General features: G+C 41.1%; 1 protein-coding gene across 1 annotated transcript in view; it reads left to right on the top strand.

Annotated features, from left to right (window-relative positions):
* Man2a1 (mannosidase alpha class 2A member 1) overlaps positions 1 to 23,189 on the top strand; it is a 160,481-nt gene that overhangs the window by 25,253 nt on the left and 112,039 nt on the right. The window contains exon 4 of the mRNA XM_034521634.2: positions 9,981 to 10,152. Within this exon, the coding sequence (XP_034377525.1) occupies positions 9,981 to 10,152 (172 nt within the window). The remainder of the gene's footprint in view (positions 1 to 9,980; positions 10,153 to 23,189) is intronic.

Here is a 23,189-nt window from a genome sequence, read left to right as displayed (position 1 = left end):
GGTTCACACCACACCTTCACCCACACTTGCATGTACATATGATAACTTGTCAGCATGTAAGGTCTTTCCTGACCTATCTACGTAGTCCTTTATGACAGGTTCACACCACACCTTCACCCACACTTGCATGTATGCATGTAGAGAGATGCAGTGTTTTTACTGAGCCCACTCACTGAGGTTAAGCACACTAAGGGTTTGTCTCACAGACTGCCCTTTGTGGAACAGCCAGACCAGCAAAGTCATTGCAATAATAACTGATGCTCTGGGTTAGGGTCAAACAGTTGGCTTGTTGCCTGTGTTTGTGTTTCCCATTAACTCCCATCTTTTTGGTGTCTCCTTATTCCTACTCCTGTAGTAAGCATTTTATTTAAAATGTGCTTTGCACTCTTTAGAGTAGCAGCAGTATTAAGCACTTTGGGCAGGAATTTCTTAGATCTGTGTTTGTTTGCTTTATGGTTCTTGCTGTAGTATGTTGTTTTGTTAGAGGACATCCTTAATAACTGTTTCTGACTGTAATAAATGAATCTGTCTATTGGTATCCTAGCAACCAGAGGAATCTTTTGTCTTAGTAGGAGATGTTAATAACCCTTACCCTTAGGGTTTTCTCCACTTAAGTTAAAAATAGTGGTCAGAAACAGACCCGTTAAACCTAAGGCAATTTTTGCCATGAAGCAAAATGGCACAGAAAAGAATACACTGACTTTTTGAGTAATTTTCACTATTCCTTAACAAAAGTAGAATATTGATAACCTAAATTATCCTGTGAAAAATGGAAACATTCAGTCATGAAAAAATCACTCTCTTAATAGGGAGAAAACAGAAAAATATGTGCATGTGTATTCTAAGTCAAAATATGACTGTAATGGGAAATCTTTGTAGAATACTCCCAAATGAATGTGCAATTAGGCAATTTACTTTCTAAATGAGATTTATAGAGAGTTGTTTGCATTTTCTGCAGCAACAATTTAAAACAAGCTTTGGCTCAGTAGTTTGTTTCATCAGTGGATTTATGTCTGTGGGAATAGAAATATTTGAAATAAGATTTTAAAACAAGTCCTGATTATGGTGTATGTGTGTGTGTGTGTGTGTGTGTGTGTATATGTGTGTATGTGTGTGTGTATATTTGTATACACACACACAAACACACTTGTGTGTGTAAATTATTTTCTTTTCAGGCTGAGTTAGTAGGTAAGACAAGGTAAATTTTAAAAAAAGACCAAAACAGTATTTTAATAAATTTTCCAATTAAGCCTCCTTCCAGGCCACAAGGATATATGCCATACAGTATTAAAATGGTTTACATGAATTGAAACAAAAATAGGAAAGAAATTGTTAGGCAAATGCTGATAACTTTGTACTGCTATGGATTTGAAAAGTTTTGAATCATAGACCATGAAATTAAATATGAGTTGATGGATACATGTTCATGTTGTACTTAATAAGCTGATTAGAACACAATTACAGCACCTTTGTATCTACAATCTTAATTCTTCACTTCCCACTAGTTAACCTGCCAAATTATTTAGTTGATTTTCCTTCAAAGACATCACAGTGTGTAGAGGAAAGATAAGAAACACTGAATGGGAGGTTGAGCAGCATATTGTCAATGAAGCAGTTTATAAAATGAACACCAGAGAGTAACCCCCTTGTGGTGTGGCTGTAAACAGTAGGGAAAGCCAGTGCCTCCGGTAAAACTGGGTAACAGTTTTCTTTTATATAAAGAACATTTACAGCTCTTTAGGAAAAAAATATTGACTTAATGAGTGATGGAATTTTGCCCACTCTTAAAACTAAGAAAATACATCTTTGTCCTTATATTACATAATAATTAGAAATAGATTTGTTTATCCACGTGATGTCTAAGGTTGAAAGAATGAACACATGAAATCATTGTGTGAATTTTCAAACAGCTTTGGTCAGCTGTTACAATGTTGGAATTTAACAGTGTTTGGCCAGCTGTTGTTGTCCATATAGATCAAAGTGGAGGAGACAGCCAGTAAGGTGTACGGCAGCAAGGTGTACACAAGTAAGGTGCACAGCAGTAAGGTGTACAGCAGTAAGGTGTACAGCAGTAAGGTACACAGCAGTAAGGTGTACAGCAGTAAGGTGTACAGCAGTAAGGTGTACAGCAGTAAGTAAGGTGTACAGCAGTAAGGTGTACGGCAGTAAGGTGCACAGCAGTAAGTAAGGTGTACAGCAGTAAGGTGTACAGCAGTAAGGTGCACAGCAGTAAGGTACACAGCAGTAAGGTGTACAGCAGTAAGGTGCACAGCAGTAAGGTGTACAGCAGTAAGTAAGGTACACAGCACTAAGGTGTACGGCAGTAAGGTGTACGGCAGTAAGGTGCACAGCAGTAAGGTATACGGCAGTAAGGTGTACAGCAGTAAAGTGCACGGCAGTAAGGTGTACGGCAGTAAGGTGCACAGCAGTAAGGTGCACAGCAGTAAGGTGTACGGCAGTAAGGTGTACAGCAGTAAAGTGCACGGCAGTAAGGTGTACGGCAGTAAGGTGCATAGCAGTAGGGAGGTGGTGTCACTGTGGGGAGGAAGCTAATGGAGGCTAGACTGTGTTCTTTCATTTTGATAGCCATCCTAGGAAGCTTCACTTCCCTCAGCCCACATAACATGAGGAAGAATGGAGAGGTAGGGAGGGTTCTTTGTCTTGCACCATGGAAGGGAAAGTAGCCAATTAAGCCATGCTCAATGGTGTAGTACTTTGTTGGTAGTTAGTCAGTTCTCAGAGGCTGGTGACTTAAAGGTGAGGGTTGTCTGACTCTAAAATCCACATTCTTGCTATTGGCCATCCTGTTTCTGAGGATATTTATTTAATTATTTAGATAGGTTCTGTATCATATTTTATGGAGATTAGCCAACTTAGTGTGCTTATCTCAATTTTTGGATTGTTACTAAAGTTAGCAAATAAAAATTCGGAACACCCAGTCAAACTTGAATTTCTAGTAAACAATGGATAGTTCTTTTTTCTTTTTAGTTTGTGTATTTTAAATTTAATTTGGTGACATTTATATTAAATGGTCACTTGCTGTTCATTTGAAATTCTGAATTACATTGGCATCTTGAATTTTATCTGAGAGATAAAATTTGAGAGATATTTGAGAGAGATATTTGAGAATTAAGTAACACACAGCTTTTGGGATTCTGTTTTTTAAGAGATAGCCAAGCTCTGAGTATTGAGGTTTCTTCTCAGAGGAAGAAAGCTTGGGTGATTTGGGCCATCCATGGACTTCATTCTTGAGGAACACGCATGTTAGTTGTTCTTGAGAGATGCAGGTGATCGTGGTCATCTCCTGACCTCTGTCATTTCGGCTTCCGTCTGTTCTCCTAGTCAGAATGTGTGAGAACTCAGTAATGCCCTGGTAATGCAGGTTAGTACTGACACTCAGGCTCATGTCCCCGGCAGTTTTTGCTGTGCTGGCATTTTACAGATACTAGAACCATTCTCTGCTCAGCAGTGCTGTGGTAATCTTATACCCTTGTTTCATAGAAAAATGGCAGGAGAGAGGGTAAGAGATCTGCCCGTGACAGAGTGGACTTGGCACATAACCCTGGCTTCTGAACCTCAATTTGAGATTTGCTCTTTTATATAAAACTACCACTCATGGGTAACATGACTGAGGCCACAGGCAGACAGCATCTATGAGAAAATTAAGTACTGTCATGGCTAACATCATCTATGCTAGTTTTATTAAACACAAAAATAATTTTATTAACTGTCTTGCCAAAGTGCACACATCACCATGCTCTTTCCTGTTCTTTTTCCTTCTGATTTATTCATATTGAAATGATAATGGGTGGTGAGTGGCCTTCTTTGTTGATACATTTTCCTATATGATTAGAAGTGATTTAGAAGCAATATTTTCCAGCTTTTAAAGTGACTTTGAGAAACTGTGATACTCTGCACAGCTTGTATGACCTTAAGTCTGAATAACCCAGTTATTTACCAGAGAGTTTACCACTGAGATCTTTAATATGAAACCCTTCCACCCATAATTTTAAGCAACTGTGTGTGGGAGGACTTCTGGCTAGGTGGAGGTAGATGTGCATAAAGTTCCCCTACCAGGAAGAGAAATAAGTTAAACACAGTCATATAACTCGTTTAGGAGCCTGATCTCATAGGTTTTAATATCAGATATCAAGGTATGCAGGTGTCCTACAGGCGTCAGGCAGGCGGTATGTGCGAGGGGCTCAGTTGGGCATCGCACAGCTGCAAGCTGAGCTGCTCTCAGCCATTCTAAGGGAGAATGCGGATCAATTGTGTGGCGCGGGATGGCATTTCCAATTCGGGCTTCTCAGATGCATTAAAACACACCATACCTCAAGCAGTGTTACAGGAGTGAAGCTGATATGCTTACAAAACTGTTAGATGATGCTGGGCCACCCAGGACGAAAGGTTATCTGCTTTTGGAACGTGGAGTTCAAAGCATTTAGTTTTAGAGGACTCAGCAGGTTTGTAGATTTGCAGACTCTTTGGAAGAGCCCCGGCCTCCGTTGCACTCTTCATGTTCTGAACACTTCTAGTCAGCCCCAGAGTCCTCTTCCCTTTGCCTTGTGGTCCTTTTGTCTCCTTCAGCCCATTTCCACTCCACTGCTTAACCATTTAAACAGAACTGCAGCCGTCTTCCTGTTCTTCCGCTTCAACTTACCATGTAGTTTATGCCTCCCTGTCTTAGTGTGGACATGGCATGCAATGAGAGAAAACCTTCGCTTCCTTCCTCCCGTGTTTTCCGAAGAAAAGACAGTGATTAGAAGATTCTAGTACCCCTCTTCTATTTTTGTTGAATTGTTCACCATATTCTAGTTATGAATCCTGTAGTGCATATGGCGCATATGGCGGCTGCGATGCCCTGACATATTAGTTGTTATGTTTCTCACGTGCTCTTGCCTCTGACCAACGATGTGCATTCTAAGACTCTTCTGCCGCCCTGGTAGGACTCCACTGTTTCTCTCCCACTGCATTTTGTTCCGAGATTCTCTGTAGACTCCATTTTCATTCAGCTTGCCTTATTACTTACTCAGCCCTTATTAGATACTCAATACATGTTTGAATGAGTAAACTGGAATGTTAGTTAAAGCTCTTTCAGTTTATTAGGGGGGGACAGAAGGGCCTAACTATAATAGAAACATTGGAATTAAAATTAATCAGCAGCATAATCAAATAATGGTAATAACAATTAAGATTGGATGCTGTCCCTTAAGTATAAGGTTGGATGTTGCAGTTTGATATTGAAGGATTAACAAGCGATGGGAGAAACCTGTTGATTATTTGGTGATAGAGAAAAACTTTATTACCAAGGTAAAGAAGCATTCTTTTAAGGTAGAAACTCGCCTTTTATTTATCTTTAAATTTCAGGATACTGTAACAGTGCTGGTTCTATATGTGATCACCAGTATGTCCTTTACCTGAATATAATTACTTTCAGCTCAAAATCTTTTTATGAATTCCTAAAGCTTAGTGATTATTTAACTTTTGAGTGGCATTAATGTTATTTTAAACATGTGATTGTAGTAGCTGTGACCCTAACAGGAGACCAATACTTTCAAGAGAGGTTCCTTTTTGGAATGAATGCGCCCACTAAAGACTTTTTCACCTTCAAGACAAGGTCTCTCAAGTGGCCCTGGCTGTCCTGGAACTCTGTAGACCAGGTTGACCTTGAACCCACAGACATCTTTCTGCCTCAGCCTCCCAAGTGCTCAGATTAAATGTGTGCACTATTTAGGCTGGCCTACTAGTGACTTTTAAAATATAGTGGTTATTAGGCAGTGTTTTCTGTAGAAAAGACAGTGAGTAGAAGATTCTAGTACCCCTCTTCTATTTTTGTTGAATCGTTCACCATATTCTAGTTATGAATCCTGCAGTGCAGGAGAGCAGACTGTGAACACTAAAGTTGACTGTAGTCAGTTGTGCCTTTGGTTTCACTCTATTGAACACATTGTCCTGTGTGACCCTTGTGGTTTTGTTTGAGTCCTTTGGCTTTGCATTCCATTCACCTGTCACGCACATTCTCATCAAACTCTAAGAATCACAAGAATTGGTTGAACAATTAGTTATGATGTCTGTTCAGTCCTGCCTCAAAATTTTTCAGGAACCAGAGCCAAAATACATAAAGTCCCACATTCTTTGTTTCTAGATATTTAAAAGTTATAAATCAAAGAAAGTGGTTGCAAAGATCTGAGATGGAGAGATGAGGTGAAGGGGGCTGTTCCTCTTACCTGAAGACATGGGGGTAGCCCAGTCATTTGATAGAGCAAATGTAGGTTTAGACTTCCCAGGCCTCAGTTTCTCACACAAATGGCATGGCAAATTTGGGAAGAGACACCTCCTTGTGGGGTAGCCCAAACTCTCTTTAGTCCTTGATCTAGGCATGTCCCCAGCCAATAACAGTTGAACGTGCAGACAGTATAGTGTTATTTATATACTGTTGAATGGTGGTCTCTTGAATACTCTCAGGTCTGAAGGCCCTACAGTAGGACTGAGTGTCTTAATGAAGGCTTTATCAGGAGGGAGCCAGCAGGGTATGAAAGTCAGCTTGGGGCTGTTGAACTTTGATTTCTAGGCCGTGGGACTTAATGGGCAGTGCATACTCTGATTGGGCAGATGGGGACTGTTGTAGAAAGGAATATGGTCTGTGGATTAATGAGGAAATTCTCCTGGAGCTCTGTTCTCTGGCCAGGTGGCTTCTGCCTAGGTTCTGGGGTGTGGTACTTTGTTTGAAAGGAAGTGTCCCTTAAGAGAATTGGATTTCTACACTTCCACTTTGAATCCAGAATTCAAAATACAAAAACCACAAAGCATGGTTTGCCAGTTCATAAGTGTTAGGTTGCTTAAATGCACCTAGAAAATAAACAGCTGGGGTTTCAGTGTCATTAGAATTGGGATTCATTCCATCTCTGTAGAACTTGTAATTATTTACTCAGCTTAATTTTCTAACTTATAAAATAGCTGTTAGTTCTCTTACAGGTGACAGCATCATTCCAGTGAGAAAGGATGAGCTGAGAGGTATTCTTACTGTAGCTCTGGTCCAGCTTCACTTTCTGAGTATATTCAAGGGAGAGAAAAGAGCTGTGAATTGACTATTTCAGTAAATCAGCTTGTAACTCAGTGTCTTCAGATTATTAAGTCTAGAGGTAGGAATATAATTTTATATCACAAAAATTCATCCCATGCAGCTTTGCATAAAATGTTATCTTTCTGATTGGTCTCACGTTAATGTGCAATTGTAGTTTTTCCAGTAATTTAGAGGAAGAAAGGACCAATTCAGGGTAAAAGGGAATACTTGATTAGTCTATTGTATAAGAGCAATAAAAGCTAATTTACTGTTATATTACTCAATATTGAAAGCTGCAAGAAACTCTCAGTTCTTTATTCATTAATCGTGCTATATTGTAGCAGTATCAGTATCAATTATAGTGAGTTTTATGGAAGGCTTTCTAGTTGACATCTCTGAGCTTGTATTTTGCCTCACGTAAATATCTTTGACATATTTTCTGCCGGATTGTTGACGGGCAAATGAAGTGTTGAAGGCAGAGTGGATGAATCAGGCATTGTAGTTTCTCCGTGAAAACTCTTGTGATAAATGGTCTTTGAAATCCAGTGATCTCTGTTAGGAACAAGTTTCTGCTGTTGAAATACATAGTTACACTTTTACAAAGGTCTTTGATAAAAGCAGTTCTCTTACTTTGCCTTTTATGCTGGATTATGAGAGGTTTTTATTTTTATTTTCAGGCTTTCCACTGCCCAGAGTTTCTTAATTTTGTCTAGAGGATTAGCATTTTCCTTTGCTAGAATTCACCGATATTCTAAAGATGATCATTCTTATTGAGCCCTTCAGGAGTTTCAGTGGTCCTTGTCCCACATATGTGGTCATAGTGTTTGCTTTTATATCTGTGGATTCAGCTTGATCTTGTGCTGTGTAGCTAGATACAGAATATTACATCAAACACTGTGACAGGGGCTGGTAAATCAATATTGGAATGTTTAGTTTTAAAAAGAGGTACCATTAGTAGTTCTTGGGCTGCATTAGTCTCCCTGCGTCTGTATCAAAGCACCACAGACTGAGAGGCTTCAGTGCAACTCAAGGTCAGAGACTGCAAGTCAAGGATTCCGCACTGGTGGCTTTTTTTTTTTTTTTTTTTTTCCCTTCCTTTCTCCTTGGCTTTTGGCTTTTGCTGACCTTTTCCTACCTCTGCCCTGGCAGGTTTCTCTGTGCCTGGGTCCCTGGGTCCTAGTATTGTATAAGATTAAGTTCTCCATTCATTACACTATTTTACCTTTATTAACTCTTTTAAGATTTTATTTTCATTATAGTCACACTCTGAGGAAGAGGAGCTAGGATTTCAACGCCCGACACAGAGTGCCCTGTAAACTTTTGCCTTTCCCGCATGTAAGTGTGCAGATGGAAAGGGTCACTGCCAGGCTGTTGATAGGAAAGAAGACTGGCAGCCATTCTCTGACGTTTAGGTTCCGTGTCACCTCCTCCTTCCATGCTTAGCCTTGAATACTCGTATCTTCAAACTCAAGAGTATTGGGAAAGACATTGTCATTTAAGGGCAGACAGCAACTTCTTTGCTTCTCTCTGCGAATCTTGATGGAGGTCTGGGTCTCACACCTGATGCAGGCTTGTAGCTAGTGCCCTGGCGAGACAAGATGGGATTCCTTGCACACCACTCTTACAAGAGAGATCTTGGAGTTTTGCTGAAGATACAGGCCTTTTAATCTAACATGGAAAAATTAAAACCATCCAGAAAACATTCTTTGATAACAAGCCAGCTCAAATGTGCCCTAGATTAAGAGTGTCTTACGAAGAAAATCTGACATCATACTGTCAGATTTGCAAGTGCCCAGCAACCTGGAGAAGTAGCCATAGGTGCAGAACCTTTCCAGACAGGACAGTTTCAGAGTACACTATTGAAGCTGGTGTCTCATATGCACTTGCCCGGGGCCCTTTGACTTTTTTTCCCCACTAGCAAATGCAGTATAGACCAGGAGTTAAAGTTATAGGTAAACAAGTGCTGTTTGGACTCCCTGTCCTTCAGGTCTCTTGAATGTGTGAATTTCAGTAGCAGGTGAATAATAGTTCAAGTACAAGTAGCAGCGCTCTTCCGGTTAAGATTGTAGACATGGGAACAAATCATCCCCTGGGGTCCACTTTGTTCATTACCAGTCTGTGCAGTTGGTGGCTGTGTGCACTGGAGCCTTTGCCATCCTAGTCATCCATCTGGTAGACCTGAGCTTGGACTTGGGAGTCTTGTTAAGACTGTACAGCACAGATGCTAATGATTTGGGGGACTAATCTCCAGGTTATTTGGGAAGTAGTTGGATTAATGAAGGCACCACGTTCTCTACTTGTGGGGGTGGGTAACGTTGCTGCACTCACTTTTGTTGTGTAGTTACTGTTATTTTGTGATCCTAGAAAATTGCACGATGACATCTTTGGGGAAGAAAAAGCCTATTTTTAGCAGAATGCTGTGCTCAGTATTCATATCAGCGCTGCAATCACGATACTGCTTTGCTGCAGGCATTATGGCTTAGCTTGTATGTGCCTTCCCTTGTCTTAGTTTTATTGGATGGGTGGGGAGTTCAGTTGTATGATGAGAGGGAACATGATACCAAATTATGAGAGTAGTATTTGTTAGTACTATTTAGATAAAAACTTCTTACCTAGAGATAAGTAATTGAATTAGTTGTTAAATATAAATAACTGCCTTTTAAGCCCTAGTTAATTGCTTTCGTTTCTTTTTTTAAATTTTTGTACAATGTCTGAATATTTCATCATTTCAGTTGGCAGTAGGGTTTTACTTTCCTGTCACCTAAAAGAGAATTTCACTAATTGAACACAATTGTTAGTTTTTTAAAATGTGGTCTTTACGAGCTAAGGGTATCGAATGGTAATTCGGTGGAATGTGACTAAGTTGAAATCAGCCATATCAATCGGACCTTTGTGGTGTATTTGTGTCTTGATTTAGGTTGGTTGAAGACTTTCAATGACTACTTTAGAGACAAGACTCAGTATATTTTTAATAACATGGTCCTAAAGCTGAAAGAAGACTCAAGCAGGAAGTTTATGTGGTCTGAGATCTCCTACCTTGCAAAATGGTGGGATATTATAGATAATCCGAAGAAGGAAGCTGTTAAAAGGTTTGTTACAAAACTTTTTTTTTATTTTAGTGATATTAAAAATCCATAACAAACGTTGAGTTTTGAGGAGAATTCTTAGCTTTATGGCTGACAGTCTTCTTCTCATCTTGCATTGTATTGATTTTAGGTCCTTCCAGAGAAGGGAAGGAAAGCATTTCCCTTGAAATCCTTATGTTCATCCTCTGTCCTAGAAATGGGCTTGCTACATCAAAGGCGTTGTTATTTTAAGGGCTTTTCAGAAGGGTCATTGCTTGGTTTTCTATATATAAATGTGCCAGTGTTTCTGCCTCTTTTCAACGATGTAATTTTTCAAAACCATGGCCAACATGCCTGAAAAATAATTTGGTTTTACTTTTTGCCAATAGTTTTGCATATTTTCTTATATAAACAGAGGTGGTTGTTTTTTGATTTTGTTTTAGTAGCGTGACTCAGTGCTTCATTTTTACTCATTTGTAAGGCCGTATCTTCTCCCGAGGATTTTATTTTCATGTTAGTTCATGATATACAGAGGAGCTTTTTAATGTGGTCAAGTTGTTAGTCTTTTGTCTTTTGCTGTGGCTGCCAGAGCTGAGTATTTCTCAATCTACGGTTAACGTACAGAGTTGATTTTTATCTTCTACTTCTATTTTTGATCCCTTGTTTTTAAGATCCTCATTTAACGATTTAAAAGTTGATATTTGGGGAGCTTTCTGATCTAAGTGCATTTGTTTTGAGAAGCTAGGCATTGTGAGGGAATATTCATTTATTGTGTCTGCATAGCTCTTGATAAAGTAGTCACTGCTCCGAGCACTGCCAGTTATGACTGGTAACTCCTCCCCTGCTCTAGGATGTAGATGCTTGCTTTACAGTCCAGGACCCTGGCTCAGTGAGGATCACTGCTTACCTGACAGTGCTGGTGTCCAACCTGCTTAGGATGCCACCTGCTGAGCCCTTTGCAGACATGGCGAACCTTTGATATGTCCAGCCCTTTCTATCAATAGAAAGTGGCATCTTTAGTGCGCTAAAATATTCAATTAGTTGAACTTTCTAATGTGTTTCATGGAGTTTGAGGATGCTTGTGTAAAATTATTGGAATTTTATAATATTTCAATAACTGACAGCTTAAATCTGCCTTTCTGTATCGAAAAACCTTTTAATGAGTAACAATTTAATTTTCCCAAAGGATTTTAGAAGTAATTTAAGTTTCTTCCTACCTCATCAGAAAGTATCTTTAGATTTTAATAGATTGGCATGAGCATCTAATGATAACTTGAGGAGAATTGATGAGTACTCTATTCACTGGAAATTGTCTTTCCTCACTGGTTTTGCATGGTTAGCTAGGAGGGAAAGATAGGCTCTGAGGACATGAGAATAAACTGGAACTAACATGGTCATAGGAGAAGCCACTCTTCCTCCATCACAAGTGCTGCCATAGCAACAAGGGATGACAGGATCTAGTTTACACAAGAGAATCTGCAGTCTGCAATTCCAAGGTGTTATGTAATGTTTCTTGACTTTCTAAATTGAAAATTAGTACTGCTTTAGATTAACATATTCTCTCTCTCTCTCTCTCTCTCTCTCTCTCTCTCTCTCTCTCTCTCTCTCACACACACACACACACACACACACACACACACACACTCTTACACACAGAGGAGAGGGAGGGTCAGATCAGACAGAGACTAACAGACTGAGGTACCTGATACACAAAACTTAGAGCAGGAGGGAGGGAAGAGGGAGAACACCACACAGCTTCCTCCACCCATAGATGAGACCCACCTACCCTTTGGTACCTTCTAAAACTCTGAACTCTTACAAGGTTACTTAGAGCTGGTATTTGCTTTATTGCAGGTTCTTTAGTGCCAAGAACTAAGATTTAAGAAGACTTTTAGTTGTTTACACCTTACTCATTGATACATATTTTCCAAAAAATAACAGAAAGTTAGAAATTGCTTAAATTTGATCAATCTATCCCACTTGTAGTTATTTTTGTTTTCAAAATTATTTACCTGATTTTTTTTTTAAATTTTAAAAATGAGACTGCCTAAAACCTTTCATTATTTTTGTTGGTCTTTGCTGGCTCCCATTCCACCCAGAGGGAATTTTTTGTTTACTGGTTTACCCTCTGTCTTTTCAGCTCTTCATCTTTCCTAATTTTAGTCCGTGCTTGCACTGGTGCTAACTGGACAGTCCACCTGTCCTTACAGACAGGACACATCTGCCTTCTTTATCACTAGTTTAACTAACTAGCGTTGGGGTTTTTTTGTTTTGCTTTGTTTTTTTTTCCTCATTATATTTTCTCTAAATACTGGAATACTTGGCAACTGTACTTTACTGTTTTTTTGTTTGTTATTTTTTTTTGTTTTGTTTCGGTTTTTTTTGTTTGTTTGTTTGTTTGTTTTTTTTCTTTTGGTTTTCTGACTTGAAATGCTGAAGAATATTTTGCAACTTGTAAGTGCTGGTTTTGTAGTTGTATTTATTTATAGTTAGCATGGATTTCTAGTGGTCTGTGAGTATGAACTCTACAAGTTTCAGTCTTCCAAGAGCAGTGTTGAAGCCTGTGTTGATGCCTGAAGAGGGAGGCATTTTACGTGCGTTTCATGGGTAAGCATTTTGTAACTACTGTGTGCAGTCAGCTCTTCTGCCGTGCCACTTTCCCTTCCTGAAAACCACTGCTATGCACAGTTACACAGTGCAAGCACAGGGGTCATGAAAAATTGATATGTGTGAGGTGCTGAGCAGCCAACAGTGTCCTTAATGACACAAAAGACCCTGGAAAATGAGACCCAAGAAAGGACCCAGTCCAGTTTGCCTGTACAGGGTCAATCTGTGACGAGTGGCATACATGTTACAAGACATCGGTCAGCTTATCTTGAAACAGTACTGAAGTGTGCTTGTGGGTGTGGGTGTCAGGAGGACAGAGCTGAGCAGTGGGGCCGTAGCAGTGTTTTCTGGGAGCTGTTGTAAAGTGTGCAGCTGGGATGTATGAGTCTGACGTGCATCATGATGAGCTGAGTAATACATTGGTCAAAATCCTGCAGGACTGGGCTCACCTAGGCCAGGCATCTGCCCTCAGCTTCTCAGGGACTGCATCGTACAAAGGCACTTCAAGTTTTTCACTGGTTGAACTAATCAGTGCTTTTCCCTTTTTCTTACATTGATTTGTTTGTTTCTTTGTTTATGTGTTGGGTACGGTGTGGCCATGATGGTGGTCAGAGGGCAACTTGTGAGAGTTGGTTCTCTCCACATGGTTTCTGGGGTTTGAATTTAGGTCATTAGGCTTGATGGTAAGCATCTTTATCCACTGAACCATCTCTCTGGCTCAAACGCCTTTCTAAAGCAGGTATTCATAGCAGAGCTGACAACATTCTAGCTGTTTTTTCCTTACCAGATTCTGTTCATCTCCCCCTTTTCTTCCTCATCCTTTGCTCGTTCCTTTTTTCATTAGTCTGTCCATTCATCATCCATCCATCCATCCGTCCATCCATCCATCCATCATCCATCCATGCATCCATCCATCTGTCCGTCCATCATCCATGCATCTGTCCATCCATCTGTCCATCTATCCATCCATTCCCCCCTTCCCCCCCGCCCTCCCCCCCCCACACACAACAGCCCTGAACGTCAGGTATAGGACGTCAGGTATAGGACGTCAGGTATAGGACGTCAGGTATAGGACAGGGATTGCAAAGCTCTGCACGCTATTGATTCTTCTTCATAGGAATCAGCCATCTTGGGGCTGGAGAGATGGCCCGGTGGTTAAGAGCACTGACTGCTCTTCCAGAGGTCCTGAGTTCAATTCCCAGCACCCACATGGTGGCTCACAACCATCTGTAATGGAATCCAATGCCCTCTTCTGGTGTGTCTGAAGACAGCTGCAGTGTACTCACATACATGAAATAAATAAATCTTTAAAAAAAAAAAAAGAACCAGCCATCTCTTTGAGCATTGAAGAATTGGCTTTGTACTTAGTGACCAGTGTTGCTGCTTCCACTGCTGTGTCTCCTTTTTACTTTAAGGCCGGCATATTCGGAATGGAAAATATGAACAGGCTGAGTATGGCGGCCAGGCTGCCTGGGTTCAAATCCTGACAATCTTCATTATTTAACATTTCTGTATTGCAGTGTATTTGTCAAATGGGGTCAACACTGGAGCCTATTCTATTGGAGTTTTATGAGGATTGAATTAATATAAACATGATGCTTACTTAACACACTAACATATTTCATTGGCTATTTTTGCAGTGCTGAGAGTCAAACCCAGGGGTTTTTCAATACTACACAAGTCCTCTGCTACACACACACATACACATACATACACACACATACACACACACACACACACGCACATGCACACGCACATATGCATGCACATGTACACATACACACACATACACACAGACAGACAGACAGACACACACACACGCACATATGCATGCACATGTACACACATACACACACACACATACACACAGACAGACAGACACACACACGCACATATGCATGCACATGTACACACACACACACACACATACACATACATACATACACACACAAACACACACACACGCACATATGCATGCACATGTACACACATACACACACATACACATACACACATACAGACAGACAGACAGACACACACACGCACATATGCATGCACATGTACACACACACATACACATACACACACACACACACACACACACACATGCATGCACATGTACACGCATACACACAGACAGACAGACACACACACGCACATATGCATGCACATGTACACACACACACACACACACACACACACACACACACACACCCTTAGCCTTACAGAGGCTTTTAAAAAATTACTAATAACTATTCGTGGCTCTTATTTTTATAAGTTTTATTTTCTACTTGGAGTGTTTTTTTCTCTTGGACACTTTCTGTAAGTTTTAGTCCTGAAGTCGTCTTCAAAGTCTTCATCTTTTAATAGGAAGTTAATTATAAATCTATGTTTCTGCTCTGTCTTTAAAAAGCTTGCTTATATAATGCTTCATTGAAGATTTTTTTTTCCCCTGTGCTCAGAAGGTTTTTTTGTATTGAAGAACATGAAGCCGTGTGTGTTTTCAATCATCTACTACCTACAGAGCATGGAGCTTGTTCTTGATCAGCACTTCAACCTCTTCCAAGTATGCAGACTGCTGTCCTCAGCTGGGGGCAGCTTTTGTCTCTTTTTTCTGCCTCTTGGGTCTGCTGCTGCTGCTGCTCCTCCTCCTCCTCCTCTTCCTTCTCCTCCTTCTTCTTTTCCCTCTTCATTTCAGTGTTGATTATTCTCATTGTATTTTATTGCATCTTTGGAGTTCTTTCTCAAGAGTGTACCCCTCCCCCCTTCTCCATTGAGTCCACCTCTTCCTCTCATTGAATGCTTTGCCTTGACTTTAATTGTGTACGATTGTCCATAAGGCCAAGTGTTTATGTTCATTCTCGAGTGCAAACAGGCTTATCCATCCTGAGAATTGTCCACGAATATAGTCTAAAGTGCTTAACAGCTCTTGCTTCTCCATCCACACGTTGCCAGTTTCCTTGTGGTATTTATTACATGACTTCATATCTGTTTGTTTTGGGAAATGGTCTCTCAGGCAGGGAGGTCCCATTCTCCACCATTCTGTCCTTCACCAGACAGGTAAGCAGACTCAGTCACTCAGTATAGTAATTTTCAGGACTTTGAATCTTGAGCAAGATGAAGGTTGACAGTGGAGGGAAGGGGAGAATACATGTGTAGTCTGTACTTCCTTGTCTATGGTGTTGCCCTGTGGACCATGCATCCTGATCTCATTTTCCTCTAGCCCATCATGGAGCCTCAACTTTTGGGCATAAGATTGCTTATGCCACAGAATCTTCTTCCCACAATGCAGTTTCTTCTCTAAGAAACTAGATGGTATCCCTCCTCTGTTCCTTTGTTGGGGAAAGGAATCCTAGAAGAGTTTTTAAGAGTTGGAAGTCTAGCAGGTGTGTCAGAGGACAAAGGACTTGGGACCTGGGGCTTTGAAGAAGTCCTGGAGAAGAAATGCCTACCACTGCCATTTGTCTCTTTTCCTTGGTGAAACTGTGGAGCCCAGAGTCTGGTTTTCTTGTGTGTGCGTGTCACCTGTAAGCTGGGTAGGAGATATGGGCTGTGCCCATCTTCAGTGACTTAGATGGAGGCCCGCTATGATAGGAGACAGGAGGGTACTGAGCTTGCTGCCTCCTGGGTTTGGTAATGTGAGGGCAGGCTTGGATTCCATACATGGCGGGTCAGGTACTACAGGACGTGAAGCTGAGATCCTAAAACAAAGGACCTTAAGGAATTAAGATTTCCAGAGGTAGTAGAGGAAAGGGCTGAATCTCCTGGGCTGATGAGGAACCGGCCTCCCAGAAGAGACTTTAGACAGGTCTAACAACTTTCACACAAATCAACACACCTGTCCTGCGGCCTTCGGTTCATCTCTCCTATAGGACTGAAACACTGCTAACACTGGGAAGGGACAGGCTTTCATTCTCTACTTCTGGACAAACTGTAAATACATCCATTTTTCTTCACTAATTATCATTTGCTAACTCTTGAAACACAGAGGGACCAAGATAGGAGGTTCATGGATTGGAGCTGCTAAAAGCAGTGCACATGGAGAGAAAATTCTGGAAGAAAAGAGATTGTGGTTAGTGTCCAACATTCAGCTTTCTTATAGTCCTTGGTTCTACAAAAAAGAGGTGGTGCTGGAGCCTCTGAGAATCAGGTCCATGGCAGAGGACTCTGTCTGGATTTCCAGACAGTCATTGTGGGCTCAGAGGTAACTTTATATTACGTTTCCCCACTCAGTGAGAAATGATGGTCCCTTATTGGTTCATCCCTGGTACATTTTTATCTTTTTATTTTTCTCTTGCTGTTGTCTGCTTTACGTAGGCAGAGCCATATAAAACTGTTAATATCTGACTGGTTTTGATATGTGCCAAAATGCCACATATCAAATGGTTGGTACGATTCATCTCCATACTTAAAACAAGATGGTAATTGGGAGCACTCAGTCTGTCCTCTTAAGAAAACTCTTTGGAAGCTGCTTCTTTGGCATCAGGAAGTAAAGGACTCAGTGAGGGAATGGCACCATTTTGTTTGACCCTCCCCCCCCCCCAAATAAATAAATAAATAAATAAATAAATAAATAAAAAAAAATTTCAACCATACAAAAAAAAACCCATAAAACTGTTTCAGAAAATTGAGTTTTAGTTTTATTTAAGTTTTCCCTTATGCCACCTCACTATAGATCTAGTTCAGTGATTCTCAACCTTCTAAATGCTGAGGCCCTTTAATACAGTTCCTCAATACAGTTGTGGCGACCTCCGAGCCATACAATTGTTTCTTATGGCTACTTCATAACTGTAATTGTAATACTGTTATGAATCATAATATACATCTTTGTTTTCCGTGCTCATAGGGAACTACTGTGAAAGGGTCCAATCCCCACCCCAGGGGCCCAACACACAGGTTGAGACCACTGATCTAGAACAATGACATTTGTTTTCTTGCTTGAACTGAGAGTTCACAGTGTGTCTAAATAATATTTTGCAGAAAACTTAATACAACCTTAGATTTTTGCTCCGATTATTTAAAATTAGTGCTAAATAGGTGACTGACAATTCTGGGACTCCTGTTGTAAATGAGCTGCAGGGCGTGTGTCTGAACCTAAATGTACAAGTGCGCTGCTGTGTGGCAGGTCTGCAGATTTCACCAGAGTCCACTGAAGCCAGAGAGGATGGATTGATGCAGGACTTACAGAAACCGCAGAAGTGTCATGTGATCAGCCTGCAACAACTCGTGTTTTGTCCCCCACAGTGGTGCACCATTCAGCAGCATAAACCTTTACAAATGAAACTCAAGCTAACTAATGGAGAAATCCACGCAGACAGCAAGTGTAGTTGTAGTGCCTCCTTGGAGCATGTATCCAGAGGATTTAAAGGGAACTCCCTTTCCTTAAGCCTTCAGCACATTTTCTGTCCACACTTGTTTGGTTACCTTTCTGGCTTTACATGTGGATAGCTTTGGCTGTCTGTGGTGAAATACCCCATAATGTTTCTAATCCACTGGAATGTGAAGCCGCTGACTGAAGTTTGATTCTGTCAAGTGTTACCCCTTAGCTTTCCTTTCCATTGGCTGGCTTCACTTTATCCTGGGCCTCTAAGACAGTGGGATGGCCTCTATGCTGCATCTGCTCCTGCTGTCATGACCAGTGTTTCATGCAGAAGCCTGTTGACTGGCTGGAACCTGGAACATGGTGTGTTTACTTGTGTTTTGACCAGCCACACTGTGTTTTTCCGTTTTTTTTTTTTTTTTTTTTGGTGTGAGATATGTATTTCGTGTTTGTTGCACATCAGTCAGTATCTACTGTATTTTTATCGTATTTATATGCCTTATCGCTTTTTCAAGAAGGCACAGGCTTTGCATCTAACAGTCTAAGCACCCTGTTTCATTTTCTTCAGTTTTGTACCTAAGTAAAAATTTCACTGAGCTCAGAAACATTTGCTGCTTCTTGCTTAAATCCTAAGACTTAACTCATGCACACTTTGGGTTTTCCCAGAAAAATGGACCATTAATGCTCTTACACCGACTCATTATTATACATTTATACCAGTCTGATTTTATGGGGTTTAACCAAAGGCTGCTGGAACATTTACAGAGAGCGTGAGGTTAGTGTGTCTTGTGAAGTTTGAAGTCAGCTGCAGATTTAGATGGTGTGAGGAGCCTGCAGGGTTTCATCAGAGCAGCGCATGCAGCTCTGAAGTGACTGCTTTCTCAGCTATGAGGTGACACTAGATTTGGGATGCCTAGTCACTGTTTTTGTTTGTTTGTTTGTTTTTTGAGACAGTCTATGTTAGCCTTAGTTGCTCTAGAACTATCTGTGAGATGAGGCTGGCCTTGAACTCGTAAAGATCTCTGCCTACCTCTGCTTCTAGGATGTTGTTGCCCAGCACTGGAAGTACTTCGAAGTCTTGACTTCCTTCATCTTCCGTGGTTAATGATTTGGCAAGATCCAAAACCTGCTCTGTCTTTACTGCATGAGGCTTTTTGTTAGTGGGCATGGAGGAAGGATCAGAGTAGGGATGTTTTCTAGAACTCAGTGCCACTCCCAGTTAGGCCCAAATCCCTCAGTTCTGCCTGTTCTTGGACTCAGACTCCAGTTCTATCCCCAGTTGTCTTCTGTTGCCAGGCCTTCCCTTTGCTTCACCAGCACGGTTTTCTCTCCGTGTTACCTCTATGCTCTAAGGTGCTTCAGTGACACTCAAGAGGTCACAAAGTCCACCCTGTCTTTGACATTGATGTCTTGCTCAGCTCTGCCTCTGGTTGCCTCCCATCTTATATTTTGCCCTTAGGCATGCCTTAGTGCTGTTCAGGCTGACGTGGAGCCAGACTTCCAGCATACTGACCTGCTGCTGTCTTTATACACATGCTGTTGTTTTATGCATTGAGTAGTTTCATACCTAATCTTTCCCATGACTCAGGTAGGGTATTACCTCACCTCAGAAGCCTTCCCCTACTTACCGTGTTATTCATTCGACAGATATTTACTGTGCTAAGAACCAGAGTAAGTCCTCAGTGAACAAAGAGGGCACAGTTAAGCACACTATTGAAAACGTGTTGTTTCCAGTGAGGCTTGGAAGCGTGTAGTATTCAGGATGAGAATCTGAGGGCGACTAAAACTCCAGTCAAGAAGATGTGAAAGGACGGGGAAGACACTGGAGGTTCTAAGGAGAAAATTGAGACTGGCAAAAACTTGGTACCTCAGACACTGGAAGAGATTGGTTAGGCGCAGCCTCGTGACAGAGGATATGAGAGGCCGTCAGAAGTTACTGTTCCGAGCTGTTAATGTAAGAGAGGGGTAGCAGCAAAGCTTGGGAAGAAGGTGCAGCAGCTGGAACACGGTAGTGGCTCACTGTTGGAACTCAAGGGGCTGACTTCTGAAGACTTTTCCAAACGAACATACGTGTTGTGTGTGAGGAACTGATCTAGAAGTTGACCTGAGAGAGATGAAATCATATTCACAAAAAGACTTGTGCATGCACACAGCAGACTGAAAATGGCTCAAGTGTCTGCCAACAAGATGGTAGACTAACACAACCAATAGAATCCTACTTGGCAAGAAAAGGTAAATGAGCACTGGCTTTCCTAGAGCTTGCTTTGTAGACCAGGCCTCAAACCCAGTGATCCGCCTGACTCTGGCTCCTGAGTGGTGAGATTTAAGGTGTGTACTACCACTGCCCAGCCTTGAAATACATTTCTTGAATGACTTTTAGAAAATCTTTTATGAAAGGGACTTAGCTTAATCACTGCCGGCTGGTGAACCTACAGTTTGTTTCTTACTAATGCAGAGCATATCATTTATCTTTGGTGTTAATACTGTCTGACTTTTCTGAGTGACTTTGGGTGTATATGCAGTCTTCAGTTGGATAGAGTGTGGGAGCAGCATGGGTGGATACCTGGTTCAGACATCTGGCTTCAAAGACTGTTGTGCAATCTTCCGATCTTTGTAAGCTGTCCGGTGAGACTCGGAATGCCGCTTGCTCTCCTTTCAGCTTCCCCAATGAGGTTACGTTTCCTTTGGAGAAATCAGTTATTTCTGAAATTTCCAACACTTATTCTTTGTTTCTCTTGTGTGTTATTGGTATCCCTTTCTTACTTTTTTTTTGTTTGTTTTTTGCTGTCAGGGACTCCTAAATGTTAAATGATGAACAGGGAATTCTTGTCCTTCTGGAGCTTATGCTCTGTTGGAGGAGACGGCAGTGGACATGCAGGTGTATAATTAGTGTAAGTTATGAATGTTATGAAAGAGTGTTTTAGGGTTTATGAAAGGTGATAGCTCTGTTGAGTTTGCACAGGCTGTGACAGTTGGTAGTGCATTCCTAAGAGCCAGTGTTAGACCAGTGTTAGAAGGAGAACGCTTTAGGTTGGTAAGATACTGACAACAGGTTGAAGGGCGGGAGCAATGCAAATGAAACAAGGAAGGAGTAGTGCAGATGACTCAGTTGTCTTCCTTGTACTCCGTCTTTGAAGGCTGGCCTTCAAATATTAGAGACTACAAGGATCCCACATTAGCGTATGAAAGGGTTTAAAACAAGTCTTCCTTCTTCTTTTCCACTGGAAACTGCACACTTGAAGGCTTGTGCATCAGGTGACCTGATTCACAGGTGTCCTGGGCATAAATTGATTCCATGGGAGACACCATGTAACTAATTTCGTATTTAAGAATGGAACTCAGTATGTCATCTCCTATCATTTCATATTTCCCGCAATGCACGATTACAAATTCATCTCACTTTCTCATGTGAAATTAACTTGTGATTCTTTGAGGCTTGCTAAATGATGCATTGTTTGCTACCAAGTTGTCTGTAACAATTTCCCCATTAGGGAGAAAAGCTCTTTGAGTATATCCTTCTGTGTGTGACCAAATTCCAAATGTCTGATGACTCTCTGTGGAGGAAGACATGACACTCGCTAAAAGTGATTTACAGCTCCTCGAGCACTTCAGTAGATCCTGAAGTGTAAAATCTGTATCTTGGGCAAAATGAGCAGTGACAGATACGCTCAGCTTATTTCTGATCAGTTACTCCTCTAAGTGCTTTATACCCAGTCCCCCGGTGCTGAAGTAGAGACATGGTTAATGTCCTCAACCAGGCAGCTAGCCACCATTATAGAAAGTGACATGTGAGCCTTGGCGGTTTTAAACTTAGAGGCTCTGGCATGGGCTCTTGAATTCACTCCATGTGTACTCTCCCTTCTCCTGTATGTATGCAGCTTTCATGTCTATTACTTAAGATTATGACGTGTACATTGAAAAGTTGCCTAGAAAGCTGAGAGTCTTCCAGTAGAGAGACTAAGAAACCGGCTTCACAGGACAGACATGCGTTGTTTGCTTGTTCCTCTCCTCACAGAAACACTTCATCTGATGCTGCTGAACACTACATGCCCAGAAGTGCCACATCTTGTAGGAGGTACAGGTGACTCCCACTCCTTGCTCTCTTTATTATTGAAGTCTAGGAAGTACAGTTACGACCTTATTAAGTTTCATGTGATAGCCAACAACAGGGATTTTAAGTGTGATGCCTCTTGTATACTCACACAGTTTTGTGTGCACCTTTTTGTTCTTGTTGATCATGGCGAGTGGGTGAATGGTTGCAAGGCAGGTTCTTCTGTGTATGTTAATAAGCATTTCTGTCAAGCCGAACCTTCCTGCCCATGAGACATTTGGCTTTATAATCTGTTTTTGTTGTTGTTTTTTGTTTTCTGTTTCCTATGGATGATTCAAAGGGTCACCCGATAGGATAACAGACACAGCCATGGAGTAGGTGAACTTGCATACCTGGATATCTATGCCCCTGATGTAGTACGTAGGCTGTGGCTGCGTCTGTAAGATTCACACTGCTTTCTTCCGCTTAATGTTCTGTCTTGTCTGATTAGATAAACTATACTAGGATAACTAAAACTGTTCTTTTTCTGCCACGCACTTGTTCTAGTTTTGGCATGCTCATGCAGACTTTCTTAAAAGCCTACTCTTTTGTAGAAAAAAAGGCACACATTTTATAGGAAGTCCCTTGGTTTCTATGGCATAATCTTGGCCTTTCCTTGTTATTTTAAAAATTCTCTCTGATGCCTATATGAGTGCCAGTATTTGAACAACCCACTTCTCAGCTTGAGAGTTGGATTCACCTTTGTGTCCTGTCTTAGTTATCATGACTTTAATCTTTTATAGAAAAAAAAAAGGCACACATTTTATAGGAAGTCCCCATAAAATTGTAAGGGCCAGTTTTGTGTCTTGACTCTTTTCCAGATGTTTCTCCCGGATATATCCAACACTCCCCATCAATTGCAGTTTCTCTCTTCCTACCTGACCTGTGGCTGTCCTTTAAACTTCCGTTTTTTAAAGATTTCCCATAACGCACCATTTCCTTCGAGTCTGTGAAACCTAGGCACCTTCTCTTCTGACTTTCCATTGCAGTCCATCCTCCTTGGAAACCCAGCTGTCATTGACTAGCCCAGACTGAATTATGTTC

Source organism: Arvicanthis niloticus, chromosome 17, assembly GCF_011762505.2.
Source record: "Arvicanthis niloticus isolate mArvNil1 chromosome 17, mArvNil1.pat.X, whole genome shotgun sequence".
Taxonomy (NCBI): Eukaryota; Metazoa; Chordata; class Mammalia; order Rodentia; family Muridae; genus Arvicanthis; species Arvicanthis niloticus.
Note: the sequence above shows the minus strand (reverse complement) of the source record. Positions and strands in the feature narration are given on the sequence as shown.